Below are 17,858 nucleotides of genomic sequence, written 5' to 3'. Positions count from 1 at the left end.
TACTGAGTAGGGGCTTTTTCTCTCTGTAGCATACGCCTTTTAGGAAATGTTACCTTCAAGATAATTCCGCCACTCTTAATCTTTGCTTAAATTGTGATGCAAAGGAAGCTTGAAGTTCAATAAATGCATTTTTCACTCGCAGAAAATAACAAAAAAAGCATATGTTTTAAATATACGTTTCTATCAACTCACAATGCCAATCAATGCATGGCAATGCCATTTTGTATTCAGATCCATTTAAAAATAGAAATGCAAGCTAAATTAACGAATCCGTCAATCCTGATTAACTTTATCAAAATAACTCCAATGAAAGACGGACGCGGGGCTCAGAAGTACAAAGTAAGGTGTTTCAGTAGGAACCTGTTGACATTCATCCGTGGAAGAAAGGCGTGTTGTTGTTTTTCCTCCTTGACTGTCATGACGCGGTTCCTTTGTTGGGTCCAGATATTCAAGTGTCAACAGCAGGGCACAATGATATGTCCAATTATGAGGGGGCTTGTTTGGGTTCAGATGAGGGACATGCTCAGAGCTTGCCTCCCAACAATCTCAGTGTTGCTGGGTTGTAGGCAGGAAAGTGGCTGCACGTTGGGTGTGTTGGCCAACAGAGGAAGGGGGGTTGGAAGTGCTAAGTGTGGCAGGATATGTGTAGGTGGCATCACAACTCAAGATGTTTGATTTCAAGCAATACATTTCCAAGGTGAGAACATGAGCGCTTTGTTTCTGGAATCGGAATAGTAATTATTGATAGAGTAAGAATGTGAGTGGCCGATATGGACCATTGCAAGCTCTTGAAACTTGCCCAAAAAGGTGTAGACTAATTGGCCTTCATCAGTGACGTGTGCAGTCAGAAAATACAAATAGTTCCTCCTTTTGCTTAAATATTCAAGAGTTAAACCTCTACTATGTTAGTTCTTTCATTAGTGCACCAAGGTTGGGCGCATTGGTGTACAGTGCAGCACGTTGCTCGCAGTGAGTGGTGGGGGTTATTCAAATAGGGTTTCCCATAAGTTAAGCGTATCTACTGCTTGTAGGTAATTCCATAGGTCTCTTACAGTGCACAGGATTATTTATAGAGCTGTTATGCATACTTTGTGGGGTCTCTTTACAATAGTCCTTGCTGAAACAACTCAGAAAAACCCATGTTATCAGTAGAATTGACAATAAAGCACCCTTGTGTTATTTCTGTATATATGTTGTTTAAACCATTTCTTTGGGGTCCCGGCTGTGGTTGCCCTTCATATTTTTCATGGATACCTGTTGTCTACATAAAGATGTCTTTTTGAGGGTGTGGGAGCGCTGTGATCCAGAGGAGCCATTTTATACTGCACAATCCAGGTAGCTGCCAGAATTAAGAGGCAACAGAAATGGAGGATGTGCCCCGCACAGGTACCATAGAAAGCTCACTAGCGTGCTGGATGGGCATCGCTAACTAGCCTACTACATGGAATAGTACCACTGCTGTTCAATCTCATTTCTGTATGCTCTGCTCCAGCTGCACCTTTTAGAAAATCAAAATTAGCAAACGCAAAATAACCAGCGTCTGAAGAAGGCTACTTTTGAAGAACTCAGTCAACTGAAGCAGGAACACATTGCAGGTCATGCCCAATGAAGTCGTCATTTTGCGAATCTGCTCGATACCTGCTCAGAAGTAAAAAGTCAGAGTTAAATGAGGACTTTTTCTGGGGTGCACTGGCTTCCCGAGGTAATTAATGGTGGCTTTACAGGGTGCTTAGAAGTCTCAGCAGGTGCTGCTGCATTGACAGTCTAAAGATCGATTCTACTTGACTGAGCTCGGAGTGGCTCTAGAAGAAGGGATATTTTATGTTTTTGGATTCTGGCGTTGATCGTCTTAAATTATAAAGACTACAAAATAAAGCCCAGCTCCGATAATCATTTGTGCCAATTTAGTTTCCCCTGGGTTTTATGAGAAACACCTCACCTTGTGCGCTTAGTTTCGAAGCTGCTAGCTGGATATCAACGGTTGTAAATTAATATAAGCTGGTAAAACATGCGCACTCTTCTCATAAGAAGTTCAGTACCAACCAGGTAATTACATATACATAGGCATTACAAAAATGTAAATGGTCAGACTGACATCCTGGGTCTTCCACCGTTGCTATTGATGTATTCACTCAAAGTCTGGCAACAGAATCAGGGAATAACTCCTTCCTATGGATTTTCCTCTTTAATATTTTGAATAAATCTTTGCCAAGGTCGGGCTTTGTTACTCTTAAGGTTTGTATGTTATTTAATATTTTCTTTTTTAACTGGTTTCTTGCATTCAAAAGACAAAATACAAACACATTCTACATATTATGGTATTTTGGTATGTTATGTGGACTTGTGTAGCACTCCCTACCATTTGTATAGTATGTATGTATGTATGTATAGGCATTTATATAGCGCACTACTTACCCAGAGGGTCCCAAGGCGCTTTGACCGCTGCGAAACCCTTCCTGGCTTCCCTGAGAGATGGTCCCTTAATGGGTATCTCCAGGGTGAGACCAGGCATCCCCGGCGGTCTGGTGGGGCCGTTAGTGAAGATGAGGCAAGCTAATGCCCAGAGTTGCCGAGTGTGATCGCTGATCCTGTATTGATGTTAGATTGTTCTGAAAGATATATTGTGGGCTTACTAGAAAAATACAGGAGAAATTAGCATGCACATTGTTTAGCGTTGGCTGGCTTTTCTATCACTCTTGCTTGCTTCCTTCTTATCTGTGTCCCTGCTTATCAATAGTGTTTGTGCCTCACATGAAGCATAGACTCTTTACCATCTCCTTTGTTTGGATGACTTGTATGCTTCCACTACTAGCTTTTTCTTTTTGGTAAAGCACTCCACAAGAGTGCATGTGTTTTCCAACTGTCTCCCTTGTCAACTTCACTTTCCCTGCACTCCTTGGTATTTGTGGTCTACCGTGTGTTCTCCCACCCTTCATATTGTGCTTACTCTTGTCTACGCCCCCTTTGCTACTTCTCCCTTCTACCTTGAGTTGCTCTTCTCAACCAGGCCTTCAATGTTGGTTCCCCATACTCCGTACTTTAAAAAAGATGCTTTTAGATATTTTTTATTTTTATTTTGCTGATTCAACTTGGATCAGCAAAGACAAAGAAAAAAAGGCTCATCCTTTTGTAGGTGTGTACATGTGTGGTGCTTACACCTACTAAATGACGTGGCCAGCCACGTCATAGGCCTTTTTTTTCTTATTTAGCCATGTTGAACAGCATGGCTAAAAACCATTGACAACACCAAGAGGTCTCAAAGGCGAGGCCTGTTGGTTTTGCCAATGCTTGTTTAAGCTATATTTAATTCTGTGAGGGGCTGCATGGGTGCTCTCCTGTCAGAGGCCACTGGACAGTACGAGTCTTTCATTCTGCAAGGTGGCCAACTCTTGTGGCTGTTTGAGTTGCCCTTAGAGGCAGGGGTGCGCATCCAAGTGAACGAGCAGCAATGGATGCGCTGGGAGCAGTGCCACTTCAGCAAGCAGGGCAGAGCTCTCTGCATTTGGGGATAAGTGAATTGCCCTGTAGGGCTGGGTTTATTCAATTATTTTATATCAATATTTGGCTCCAGTTTCTGTAAGGGGATTGGTTGAGAATCCTCATGTAGGAATTGGTGAAGATAGATTTTTGGAAGAAATACTATTGGTCCCTTATAAATTTGTGATCTGTACTTAACCTGAGGCGAAGGCATACGGTCACATCACTGTGTACGCAGTAATGGAGAGAAAGTGAGCTTTAAAGAGGACCCAACTACGTCATCTGGGAAAAATGTGAGAGGGAAGGAAATGGTGCACATCTTGTTTCACATCAGATCCAACTTGCCCTTTCCACTGTTTGCAGTGGAGGACAAAGATGAGAGTCTGTTTCCACAATAGACAAAGCCCTCAACATTGGTCCTGCTTTTTGACTGAAAAATAAAGGATCTGGTGATAGGGAAGTGGAAGGAGCTAGATCATGTTTCAGTAACCAGGTTTCTTAAGACACTTTACATGTTAAAACGAGGAGAATCTCTCCCAAATAACTGCAATATGGATGCGATCTTAGCTCTTTAATAGGTAGAACCTCAATTAATCCTGAGGACTGTGCCCCCACAGATCAAATACATAACAACGTAGACTCCTTTTTTAATAGATCATTTACTGAGAAGAATTTGGCAGTTAAAGCTGGGACATATCCTGCTTATGCACCTCAGTTTCTAATCAGAGATTTAATAAGTTAGCAATGGCCATGGAACTATCGGTGCAAATGGAGAAATAGGCCAAAGTTTTGGCTGACATCTCCTCTAATGTAATTAGAGCAACTGCAATGGCCACGGGCCCAGTGGTTTCTGTGAGAAGCCACTTCTAGATGAGAAAGTGGAAGGAAGAAGCAGTAGAGAAGGTGGTGCTCCTAAAAATGTCACTTGAGGGTTCAAAAATTCTTTCAAATCTGGGAGCAGGATGTGACAGATCAATGGGCCCAGATCATAGTGAGGAAAGGTTTTGCTATAGATATCTTAGATTGACTTCCAAAGAAAAGATTCTCTCCTATGAAAGGTGAATCTTTCAACTTTAATGTTGGGAGTCCAAACATTATTGGACAAAAGAGCTATCAAACAAGTGCCCTGTTCAGAATGAGAAAATGGAGTGTATTCAATTCTATTTGTCCGTCAGAAGGTATTCTTTAGACCAGTCCTAAATTTGAAGTGGGGGAATTTGTGGATAAGGATTGTGTATTTTCAGATTGTCACTTTACAGTCTATCATTCCAATTATAAACACACAAGACATTCTCACCGCTATAGATCCTCAGGATGCTTACTTGCAATTTCCTATTCAGGAACGTCATAAAAGGTTCCTATGCTTTATAGAGGATAACGTGCTCCAATTCACAGCTCTACCCTCCGGTTTCAAGTCATCTCTTAGGGTGTTCACATACAAGCTGTCCCTATTGGCATTCATACTCCATCAAGAAGGATTTTTAATAAACTGAGAAAAATCAAGTTTGGTACCATCGTATTATCTTCGCTTCATAGCAGCAGCGTTTTGAACAGAATGTGGACTATTGAAGCCAGTAGAAAAGACCCACACTCATATAAAATCTATTTTGTTGCAGAAGGCTCCAGATGTGTCTTTTAGGGTCAGGTCCATGGGGATCTAGCTACCACACTCTTATTGGAGCTGTGCCTAGGTTCATCCATGACAAGAGCATGAACTCCAGCTTGACACATTTGGCAGCAAACTCTCAGGACTTGTTGATGAGATCCCTTGAGATCTTCAGACAGGGATAGACTTGGACTTGTGGTTAATATGGGAGAATTTGCTAAAGGGGTTTCCACTTTCCATGCCCTGATCAGTAATTTACAATACTGATGCCAGTCTGTCGGGGTAGGGTACATGGTTAGTGGTTCTTCAGGTTCAGGGAGAGATCTTCAAATTGGAGAGAATTGGAAGCAGTGAAGCTATCATTGAGGTCCTTTTCATATTGGAAAGAAGGTAAAGCAGTATTTAATAGAACAGACAATAATACAGCACATACATATACTAGGGATTACAGATCTTGCTCCCTAGCCAAGATAAAGGACAAGATGTTTTGCTTGGCAGACAAAAGGATGCAGCAATCTCTGTGATTCCTATACAATGTGTCTCCAACACTGTGTCAGGCTGGATAAGCAGGGAAATTCCCTCCTCAGTGGTTTTTTCTCTTCGCCGAAGCATATTTTCTTTCATAGAGCATGGTTGGGGACTTCCCCTGATAGATAGTTTTGCCTTTCAGATGAATACAAAGGTTCAGATCTTTTGATTCACAGCTAAGGAAACAAAAGTTTGGGCAGTCGATGCTCTTTCATGCAGATGGGTAAAGGGTATTGTGTATGTGTTGCCTTCATTTCCCACGATTCAAACCTTCCTAGTCAGAGTGAGGAGAGTGATCTTGATAGCTCCAAGCATGGACCCACTCCACGTGGTTTCCTCTTCTGATGACACTGAGGGAATAGAAAGAATGGACTTTACCAACAAATCCTTTCCCTCTTCTCTACCCAACCTTAAGACCGTAGTCCCTGATGAAACTCAGGTTGACGGTCTGGAAATTGAGAGGATAGGCTTGGAAAACAGGGGTTTGTCTGATGATTTGGCAGCTATCGTCCAATCCTCTAGGAGATCCTACACCCTAAGATTCTGCTCTATGCATTGGTGAACACTTAGCTCATAGTGGGGTAGGAAAGGCCTGGGTCCCACTAATGTGTGTCCAATCCCAATTTTGGAATATCTTCACGATGGGTCCAGCTTGGGTCTGTCAGGGCATCCACATTGAGAATCTAATGTGCAGCCATCAGGGCCTTTTGGAAATTCATGGGAAATCTTTCTGATGTGGATGGTTTGGTGTCCCTTCTCTTTAAGGCCAGTTCCCCTACTGAAATATTTTGTTGGAACTGAAGGCTTTGAAGGATTCTCCTTTCCAACTTCTACATTCTATATCTTTAATGATTTTGACTTTTAATATCTTCATTTTAGTAACCATTACATCAGCTGGGAGACTGGGTGAATAGGGGTTTTGTCTTATAAGAATTCCTTTTGTAAAGTTTTTCATTTTCAAGATGGTATTGTTTTAGGCCTCTTACATCTTTCAGACCCAAGATCGATCTGAGCTTTCACAGAGAACAGAATATGACCCTTCCTGAATGTTGTCCCTATCCTTATTTGGAGAAATAAATCTGGCTAAAAAATCTGGATGGTAGACGAACTCTGGCTATATACTGAGAGAGTGTAGCTTCTTTTCGGATTTCTGATTCAGTTTTTGTTAATTTTGGCCCAGCAAGAGACAGACATAAACCAGAAATGTCATCTGTAAGCAAATGGGTCATATCCCTGCTTTTATTGGCCTATACTCCAGAGGGCCAGACTTCCGATAGGTGTGCAAGGAAGGTCTAGCAGGGGAATATCATCCTCTATGGTGGAGTTGCAGGGCACTTCAATTGTTGCAGCTACCTGGGCATCACCATCAACGTTTGTTAAACACTATAGAATTCCCCTGGTAGTGGAACTGAACAGTGCATTAGGTTCAAAAGTATTGTCCTCTATGATGTAATAGGAAAAATGTCATGATTGTATTGGTTACTTTTCAATAAAAGTCCTTTCATGGGTTGAGTATTCAACTACTGGCGCTTGCTTGCGAGCTCTCATTTGTTATTAGTTGTAGCCAGGGAGGGATGATGGGGTAATGTCACAAGTCCTTAGCAGTAACTGCATTACTCCGAGTCCTACTCCCTTCCTTCAATTAATACTATGATTACGACCTAACAAAGTATGGCTATGCTGATGTCTGCACATCTACCCTTTTTTTACGACAGTGAATACACCAAAAAATATGAAGAATATGAAGAAGAAAAAAAGTCAGTTTTGTAGGTGGTGCTTTTGTAGTGCCCACACCCAGCCACCTTAGGTGCAAATCAACAGCCCTTTTTAAGTTCCCAATTAATAGTAGATGATTCCAGTCCAAACATAAACGGTACACAGTCCTCTTTTAATTCATGATTGGAGTGGTGTGGCTCACTGGTTAGAGGCGGCAGACCCGTAAGCAGAGGACGGCCCGGGACCAGGGTTCGATTCCCCACGCGGCAGGGTCGTGGACCAGGGTCAGCAGGCTCGATAATTCTCGCCTCGGTGCCTACTCCAGTCAGGGACCACACTCGGCAACTCTGGGCATTAGCTTGCCTCATCTTCACAATGGCCCCCCCAGACCGCCGGGGATGCTTGGTCGCACCTTAGAGATAACCATTAGGGACCATCTCTCAGGGTGAGCCAGGACGGGTTCCCCAGCGGTCGAAGCGCGGAGATACTCCTCCGAGAGTCGATCCTAGCGCTATATAAACCCGCAATTAAATTAAATTAAATGATAGGGTGATAGCTGTAAACACTGCCCTTCCTTATGGGGTTTCCTCATTCTATGTACACACTAGATATTTATGTGTGTTGAATCTGGGATTGTTCACCCATGAGGTGATGGCACTACTCGACAGTGTCAATCAAATATGTGCAATTAATGGTTATATATGATTTTGCAGCCTTGAAAAAATCCAGGAAGATGAAACACATGTCGACTGCTGCTTTGTCGAACAATTATGTACTTGAATATGTTCATGAATTAAAAGAGGACTGTGTACCGTTCATGGTTGGATGGACTGGACTCATCTACTATTAATTGGGAACTAAAGAAGGGAAAAAGACTAAAAGAAAGGAAACAGGATTGTGTGTGCCTCGGTGCCATTAATGTGCTTCAATTAATACTTGTCTTCCCGCCTCCGGCCAGGAAAACAGTATTGTGTTTGATCTGCGCTATTAAAAAACAAACAGGAAGAGGGACTGGGGGGCCTTTTATTGTTTATGATTACATGGTAAACTAGTATGAGGAGGCAGTACTGCCACATTTGTCATGAATTAAAGCTCTCTTATGTCTTTGGACAATTCAGCATTACTTGTGGCTATTATCTTGTGTTAAGAACAAAATACACTCAGAAACAGCCTCAGAGCATATTTTGTGAATCAGGATTTACAATTTTTGAGATTCAGTTTTGTTGTGCACATTAGTTGTATGTAGTAAGTAGGTATATATGTTTTTTTATAAGTGCAAACCTAGCCGACAGGATAAGGAAGCAGAGCTCCATCAGTGTGGCAGTGATGTAGTCATCATTCTTCAGGCCGTGGTTGAAGAGTGCTGCTTCTTGTACGTCATCTTTAAAGAGGGCCAGAAAGGCTGTGGAACAGGGCATTGTCACCAGCGAGATACAAGAGTATAAAGGCGTGAAGGTCAGTTCTGAAGTCACTTTCTTGAAGGAATGGTTTCACTTTCTTTAGAAGAGAAAGCGGGTTCCAGCCCTTCTTAGTTTCCTTGGAAATATGATTCTTGAGGGTGAGATCAGTGTCCTGGAAGAATCAGAGAGACTTTGCAAAGGGTTTGAAACTGTCCAGGTTTATGTTGTTGAGTGTGATTTGGGCTTGTTGTTGTTTGTTGTTCTTGGCGGATATCAGAAATTCTGTTTTGGTGGGTTTAGGCTTCGGGTAGGTGCTGGTTATTCAGGTCTGGATGAGGTGCAAATATTGTTTGAGGCACTGACTGGCTGGAGCATAGGAGAAGTTTGCCAATATGCCTGTATGTCACTGGCATATTGGCAAACTTTTTATGCTGGCTGTGAGTAGAGGGCAAAGGGGCTCCACAGATGATCAGGATTATTTGAGGCCTAGAGGTGCCCATGTGAACAAACTGCTGTCAGTCGGATAGCTAGGAGAAGGATAAGCGAAGAACATTTCCTGTGAATCCCATTTAAGACTACAGGGTGTGGATGATGGTGTGATGATCAACAGTGCCGATTGGGGCTGAGAGAAACAGAAATGTCAGTAGGCATGGGTCATCTTGGACCATCTTGATAGTTTCAGGGAAGATGCCATGAGAGAGGGAGGCATTCACAATGATGAGTAGGACTAAGAGACATTCTCGAGAGAGGGCTTTGATGAAGGATCAGGGCAAGACATAATCTTCACTGTGGTGGCTTTGAGGTAGTAAAAAAGATGAAGAGGTATTAGAAAGACAAGGAATTGAAGGACCGCCATTGTGGGATGGAGCAGGGAGGAGTGTGTGTCAGAATACAGGTAGTTTTGGTGTGGCCGATGTGCTATTGGGTCATCTGTATCTTCAACTGAAGAAGTCCTTGATGGCGATGCACTTGTTCGTGGAGTGTGGCATATGAAGGTTGGGCAGGGGTTGGATGCAGTGCTTGATTATTTTGAGGAATGTTCTACTTTAGTTGGCAACTTTTTCTATGGTGTTGGTATAGTACTAGGCGTTGTCTGATGTGATGAGGTGTCAGTGATTTAGCCTAATGTCCACAAAGAATTTTGTGAACCAGTTTTTTGTTCTTTAATACAAACTGTATTGCTTTTACATGTTAGACAGTCACAAGACATAAAGCATGGAGTATCCACTCAGTTCTGTGGTACATAATGTAACAGCAGATAGTATACACATGGTACATCTGATAGTCTGGACAACATGAGTAATTGAGAATTTTGACATCAAGTAAGGCAATCGTAACTCCCAACTTGTCCCTCCTACCGAACAATGAACTGTGTTACCTAACCGTAAAAGAACGGAGCATCCTGTGTGGGAATGCATGTGAAAACATGCAAATAGCCATTGTATAAAGAAAGAGGAAAAATGGTCCAGATTGTGGGGCACTTGGAGAGAAAGGGTGGCGGACCCGGTGAGGCGGGAAGACAGGGTTGTTAGAAGCCCAGCTGTTCTCCCAAAAAGGGGAAGGGTGCAATATTGTGGGTTAATGTCTGCAGGGGAGGACATCGCCGGATATCACTCCTCCCCCAGTACATCGTTTTGTGCCTTAAATTGTTCTAGAAGGGTATGCCACTCAAGTGAGATGTGTTTCTTCCAGAGCCCCCTGTACTCCTCCCTGTGTATTGCCCCACACTGAGCGAGTCCCCACTGCGCAACCTCCTCCCGCCAGTGAGTCACTTGGGGCGACCCAGGAGACTTCCAGCGCCTAGTTATCTGCCACTTAGCTAGTAAGAGTGCCAGGTCTACAAAGGCTGTGTCACCTTCAAGCCCTTCGGCCTGGGGTACAGCTGGGAGACAAAGCATTGGTGTATACCACTGTTTAACGCCAGTCAGCCCTCACAGGGTTGTTTGTGAACCAGTTAATGCTAACTCTGTAGGAAAGTCACATAAGGTGAAAATTTAAAACAAGCAATATTAATTTAAAGAAACTTAAATAACTCTTTACTTATTTGGCTACTTCGTAAGTATTCACCTTCTCTGGTCGTAAACCAGATTTGGTTGCAACTGCATCTATCCACGTCTCAGTGACCAGGGCAGCCTGGGGGTACCCAAAACCTCGGAATGCAACGTTTGATGGCAGATTTGTCTTGCATGCCCAGCCTTGCACCCGAAGGTTGGGAATTTTGTAGGCATGGTCCATAGACAGCAAGGCAACTTCCACCACCTTAAGATACAGAAATAGAAACCATTATGAAATTGAATTAAATCTGCAGTTATTACATATTATACCATTTTCACTTGGAAAAAAGAACTTTTGCATTTTGTTTTAGCTAATCTGTACAATATCAATTACATTTTTGTTGCAAAAAATCTTCAAATATGATTTTTGGAATTCTATGAGACTCAGCCAAAATGTTCTTAAACTGTATCCATCCAAGAAATAGGTTATCATAAATCTGTTCTCTAATATCTAGCAATTAAGGTTTTGTGCTCTAGATTCTCCACCAGCACAAGCTGCAGCAGTACAGAACCCAAGGTCTATTTTGAATGAGCAGTTTCCCTACCCCTTTAGATGCTTTTGCAATTAAGATTGACTTTTTTCATCGAATTCTCTCAAAGGACTTTTCCTAATCTGGATCATTCCCAAAAGATTCAAGTTACCACCGACTAACTTGGTTATTCTCTAGTCAATATACATAGCAAATTCTCAGCATTCCCATCCACTGTCAAAAATGAGTCATTTGGCTGATCACCTACCAATCACCAGTGTTTGGTCAAAAACACTAGAACAAAGTTGTTGTCCTTAAAACAGAATGGCTGTTTCAAGGGCCACAATATATCTTACCATGTCTTAATTGGCAGCATGTGCAACATGGAGGCGAACAAAAACATGCAATTCTCATTTAATGGATATGAGAAACGTCAAGGCAAGGGCTTAATTGATTGTACAGTGATATAGAACGTAATTTACATTCTACTTCGACCGTGTGAAAATATACACCTGGGCTGCATGATACAAAAAACCATGAAGAGAGAATGCAATATTGAAATGACATAACTTTTGCATTACTCTATAAAGATAGAATCCATTATTAAGGAAACAAATATGTCATGAAAAGACTAAGGGGTATGTTTAGAGATTGGAGGGACAGGAGGGATCTCCCGCCCCCCGAAACTTGTACCGCACTCATCAACTAAGAGGTGGAGGAGCCACTGATATCTGCCTGTCAAACCTCCTCTAACTTCACTGGTGGTGGCTTGTTCTCCAGGGGGCTGTTACCTTAATGCATAGGTGATTGGATCTCCCAATGCAGATCTTTCCTACCATTCAAGGGAAATCAACACTGCCCTCCACATACCATGAGAAAACTCACTGAGTGATAATGTCATTGGGTTTTTTACATTTCAGAAACAAACTTTTTGGGGAAATGGTTTCTGAAAGAAAAAAATAAAATGCTTAGCAGGCCACAACAAAATGGCAGTATATATGGCATTCAGTTTTCACAAAAGTGCTTCTATAGCACCGCGGTCCTTCGTTGGGAAGGAAGTAGCAATGGCTACCGCTGATCTGCAGGCATAGCAGGCTACCATCGTCTAGAGTCTAAATGACCCTCTACATTTTGCTCTAAAATGGCTATTTTCCTTTGCTTCAAGGGGCTGCCATCCCAAGGCTGAAAAAATAAGACTTATTTGTGCAGCATCTGACTCACAGGTTGGTGTTACACAATGGCAGGCAAATTGTCGAAACAGGAATGTGTATTTAGCAAGCTTATACTGAGGAGAATGACAAGTATCATGTATATTGCTGTCCTCAATCTTGTATTTATATTATGGGAAGTAACATGTAACTCCCGCAATATGCGCTATAGTTTAGGATTGCCAAGGTAAGTGATTTCCCAAGCAATTGCGGCTGCACCCTCAAGTCTGTGACTGAACTCCTCCCTGAGATGACGCTTTAATTCCGAAATCACATCAGTCCCTTCCTGCTGATGAAGGCAGTGAAACCCCATCATCACACCACAAAGACATTAGAGACTGAACACAATAAAGTAGGATAGTACTTTTGGCCCTAAGTAGAAAAATACAGATCTACAGTCCTTCACATTGACCAAGACCAGCCTTAGGGTCTCATTTAGAGCCTGGCGGATGTGATACTGGGTCCAAATATGACGTATGTCCCATCCACTGCATTACTGTAACATAGTCTATAATGCACTTTTTTAATGGTGGACAAGACATTGCCAAGTTTGTGGCAGAGTATATTATCTGCCAAACTCTAATAAAGCCCTTGCTGTGGCCAGTTGGAATCCGAAGTTTCTGCCTCACCAGCACGTGTTCCATACCCAAAATATTGTCAGAAAAACACACAAAAATCTCCCACAGGCAATTACCCAGGAAATTAAGGAGCAGGGTATGATGGTCTAGTTAGATCTAAAAGACCGAGTACAATGTGAAGCCATCCTATGTTTGTCCTATCAAGGAGAGGGAACGGGGATCCATTCTGGTGGCCTGGATCCCTTTCCCGGAGGTGTGAACAGATTTAATTGGTGCTGTGGAATTTCAGGATACCTCAGGTAAGGAGATGAAGAATACTGTGGTATTAATGAGATTGTCCCACTCTTTATTCTAAAGAGATGGATTCCTTCAGAGAAAATCACTAGTTTGGGCACATGTATTATGACCTTTTGTGTAGAGCGGCACAGTAGGTCTCAACTGCAAGAGAGATCAGAAGCATCGGATAAGAACAAAGAAGCAATTAGAGTGAAATGCACCAAAACATCATGTGATAGCAGTTCTCTGAATCAGAAGCACCAGGTGCTTCCACAACACTTACTAAAATAGATTCCTCAGGCATGCAACCCGCATTAATGTAATAGGCGACATCCGCTGCTATAATCCTACCGTCATTCATGAATCCCACCTGCAGAAGACACAAGAAGTTGGAAACAGCTTTACTATTTTCAGGAATCATCAACACATCCAAATGGCGAATATGGAAATAATGTGGACTATAATGGGCTACAAGGAAAAGAGATGAAGAAACATGGACCACAGCTCGTCAAGGGATGACGCTGATATTGTGCAGACAGGTACAATTGTTAATTAAGAAAAAAAAAACACCATAACCTTTTGATCTGCTCCAATGATGTTCACCTTATCGCTAGGATACACCATCATTGCATTTGTTCCACTGTCATAAGATCGGAAAAAGCTGGACCCCCATAAGAACAGGAGCGGAGGCCAACCGAGCAAGCATTTTGGTTATGCATCTGACTCAATCAATGTCTAATGTGCCTTGGTACAACCCCGAGGTCTGGCAGATCGTTACAAGGCACTTACTCTGCCACCTTCACTTCTTTATGATGATATAGACGCTTTCACTTTGTACAAGACCACCTTAAAATAATGATTGCGTCATGCACCTGGTGGCAAATTCCTTCATTCTGTACATTAAGATAAAGGCTTGACTCATGAGCGATTTTCCTCAACCGATAGCAGATTATCATAGTAAGGAGTGTGCAGATGTCCTAGAGCCCAGTCCACCCACCTCTGATGTGCAGTCTACACCAAATAAATCCCGACGACCCCGATCCTAAAAGGCTCTGTTCCCTCCTCCAGCAAACCCTACTTTCCTCCTATCGCATCCCTCTTTACAAACACAGTTTCAGCTTATGAACTCACCTTGTATTTGCCAAGGAATGGGTGCCGTCCACCTGTCATCAACATGTCGTCACCACGTTCCAGAACACAGCGAACTGCGCGGCCTGTCCTAAAAGAGGCCCACGAAATTTGTTTCAGAAGAAAATAATATTACAGTGTAAAGCAGGAGGTAGTATTTATTAGATTTAACAATGAGATTTTCCAACAGGACAAAAATGAAGATAACAAATTCTACCCTGTAACGCCAATTCTCTATCATAAGCATCTTCATTACATTTATAACCAGTGAATATAACTAATCGAGAGCTCCTCGAACACTCTTTGAAAAGAAAAAAGAACTCTCTCCAATAAACAAACAATGTCTGCATAGAGGCAATAGTCTGTTTTTTTAAATTCCATTGTAGTCCTTTGCAAAGCGCTTGCACCTCTGAAGTTTTTGTTTAGGATACACTTTCCATTGGAAAAGATGTTTTGTCCTGCTAATACGATTTACACCGTTTTAAGACTCTGCACTTTCAAAAAAATGAAAAAAGTAATCCATCTATGTTCTATATCTGAAAGGTTCCCATCTAACGACTAACGACGAAAGGCCCAAAATGTTATAAAGTGTGTTACCGTTTTAGAAGGTTGTATACAAAATTCCCATGAAAACCATCAGATTTCGCACGCAGACAGAGAAATGGGGGTCCTATCTCTGTCCTTGCTTTCGTTTTACATTCTTTATCCCCCTCTGTCTTGTGGGCATGGCTCCAGTAGGCTTGCAGTGCAGTGCATCTGAACTACCAAGAGGCCTTTTCTTTGAGTGTTTTTATGAAGCCTACCAAACAGTACTGCTGGCTGGTGTGCTAACGACTACTTGGTGACATTCTGAAAATTCCATGAGAATGCATGCCACCCATTGCTTATAATTGCCTTTGTGTTTTGCCAACAATATAAAGGTCCAGGATCCACGCTCCCACTAAGGCTATGCACAAAGAAAGATATGCATTTAGAGCTAGGTGTAGGGTTTTTAGTGAAATCAGGAAGAATGGCGCCCAGACCAGTTGGCGTAGAGTCTACTATGATCAACTGGGTATGGTGCTACCAGGCTGGGGGAGTTACCCAATAACCCCAGGAGATGTGTGAGTCAAGGAACCCACACTGGAAAATTAGGCACAGTCCCGGGCACAAGTGGTGGGGGGTGTAACAATGGTATGACAATGGTATGAGAGTCTCGTTTGATCACAATTGCAACAATCAACATCAGTGTACGGTTGAAAAGTGTTTTTTAATAAAGCAACGACTGAATTGAAACAAATAGCCAGCCGACACGTGTTTCGTCACTAGGAGTAGTCTTGTGACTCTTCAGGGCTGGGGAGGATACAAAACATGGGGTGAGGGAAAAGTCTGGAAACATTTGGGAAATGTAGCCCTTGGCAAATTACTTGGGGGACAAGGGTAGGGGATCACCCTAGGTGCCGGCGGAGTTTGCGTGATTGAAACAAGGCGGGGTGATTGGTGAATTTGGTGCATGTGCAGCTCTCATGGCAAAAACGTCATGAAAAATTAGCAGTAAAAACAGTAGCGTGACAGAGTACAGTAATGTGAGCATTTGTGGGCACAAGTGACATTGTGGGTGTCATGTGCTCGATCTGAGACGGTACGTTAATGACTGAAGAGAACCACTAGAGCAAATTCTACAAAGAAATTCATGGGTTAATAGGCGCCAAAAGACATAGATACTGTGATTGCGGTAATTATGTTGTGTCAAATCAAAGTGTGCCTAAGCGACAGAGACTTTGGAGAGAAAGAACTGGGTTATGGGTAGGGGGGGTGAAGAGAGGGAGGTTGAAGGGTAATAACGAAAAGGTAATGGGACGGATGTGAGAGACTCCATGTGCCAGGAATACAACAACGGGGATGGTTTTCGTTATTACCCTCCAACCTCCCTCTCTTCACCCCAGTAATTTGTCAACGGCTAGAATTTCCAAAGGCTTCCCGACTTTTCCCTCAACCCATATTTTGTATCCTCCCCAGTCCTGAAGAGCCACAGGACTACTCCTGGTGACGAAACACGTGTCGGCTGGCTATTTGTTTAGATTTAATTGTTGCTTTATTAAAAAAAAACTTTCAACCGTACACTGGTGTCGACCGTTGCAATTGTGATCCAAACCAAACTCTCATACCATTGTTACACCCCCACCAGGTCTGCCCGGGACTGTGCCTTAAGAAAGGTATGCTGTTTCCAGCAGAAGAGAGAAGAGAAGGAAAAGGTTGAGAGCTACCTGCTGAGGCAGATCAGGGAATCTGCTTCCCAAGGAGCAAGGGCCCTCAGGCACCCCAAGGGGTGTCATGCTACATCATCGGGCAGCCCCTCGCTGGGCCAGTGCTGCAGTGCTCCCTGGGCCCCGCAGGGGGGGCTCTTTACTGGAGTTCAGTAATTTGTTTTGCTGATGTGAAGAGTGAGGTGTGGTGGAGTTGTGATAGTCCACTCTATGCCACTCTACGACACTCTACCCTACGGCCCACCAGTCTACGACAATCTACTCTATTCTATTTCACTCCACTCTGCTCCACTACATGCCACTCTACTCCATGCAACTTCCTCTATGCCATTGCACTCCATTCAACTCGACTCTATGACACGCTAATCCACTATGCCGTTCTGCTCCACTTCACGACACTCCACTCTGACATTGTACCCCAATCTATGCCACTCCACTCTACAACTCTCTACTCAACTCCATGACACTCTACTCCACTTTATGGTACTCCACTCTATGACAATATACTCCACTCTATCCCACTCTACGCAACTCCCTCTTTACCATGCCATGCCCCTTTGCTCCATTCTATGTCACCCTACGTCACTGTACTCCACTGTGCGAGTCTGTATGGCACTCCACAACACTCAACGCCACTCTGTGCCCCCTCACTCTAAGCCCCTCCATTCTACTCCACTGTACGACATTCTTCTTCCTCAATGACACTCCACAACACTATATGCCAATCTACTCCACAACACTCTTCTACTGTACTCAAATTCCACAACCCCACTCCACTCTGTGCCCCTCATCTATACATCTTTCCACTCTACCCTACTCCCTCCTCACTCCACACCACTCTATACCACTCCACAACTCTCTACACCACTCTAGGACACTCCACTCCACTCCATGATACTCTACACGGCTCCATGACACTCTATGCTACCCTATTCTATGACAATCCACTCCACTCTATGGCAATCTACTCCACTCTAGGTCATGACACTCTGATCCATGCCAATTTAAACCACTATAAAACACTCTATTCAACTTCACTTTACGACACTCTATGCCACTCTACAACCCTCTATGCCACTCCACTGTATACCCTTGCACTCCACTCTACTCTACTCCCTCCACAACACTCTATTTCCCTACACTCAACACCACTCTACTCCAGGACACTCAA

At 43.0% G+C, this 17,858-nt stretch overlaps 1 protein-coding gene across 1 annotated transcript in view; it reads right to left on the bottom strand.

Annotated features, from left to right (window-relative positions):
• AOX1 (aldehyde oxidase 1) overlaps positions 1 to 17,858 on the bottom strand; it is a 504,603-nt gene that overhangs the window by 204,576 nt on the left and 282,169 nt on the right. Inside the window, exons 23-25 of the mRNA XM_086955224.1 lie at positions 14,445 to 14,532; positions 13,597 to 13,683; positions 10,795 to 10,986 (exon numbers count right to left, since the gene is read on the bottom strand). Of these exons, the coding sequence (XP_086811350.1) occupies positions 10,795 to 10,986; positions 13,597 to 13,683; positions 14,445 to 14,532 (367 nt within the window). The remainder of the gene's footprint in view (positions 1 to 10,794; positions 10,987 to 13,596; positions 13,684 to 14,444; positions 14,533 to 17,858) is intronic.

Source organism: Lissotriton vulgaris, chromosome 2_1, assembly GCF_964263255.1.
Source record: "Lissotriton vulgaris chromosome 2_1, aLisVul1.2, whole genome shotgun sequence".
Classification (NCBI taxonomy): domain Eukaryota; kingdom Metazoa; phylum Chordata; class Amphibia; order Caudata; family Salamandridae; genus Lissotriton; species Lissotriton vulgaris.
Note: the sequence above shows the minus strand (reverse complement) of the source record. Positions and strands in the feature narration are given on the sequence as shown.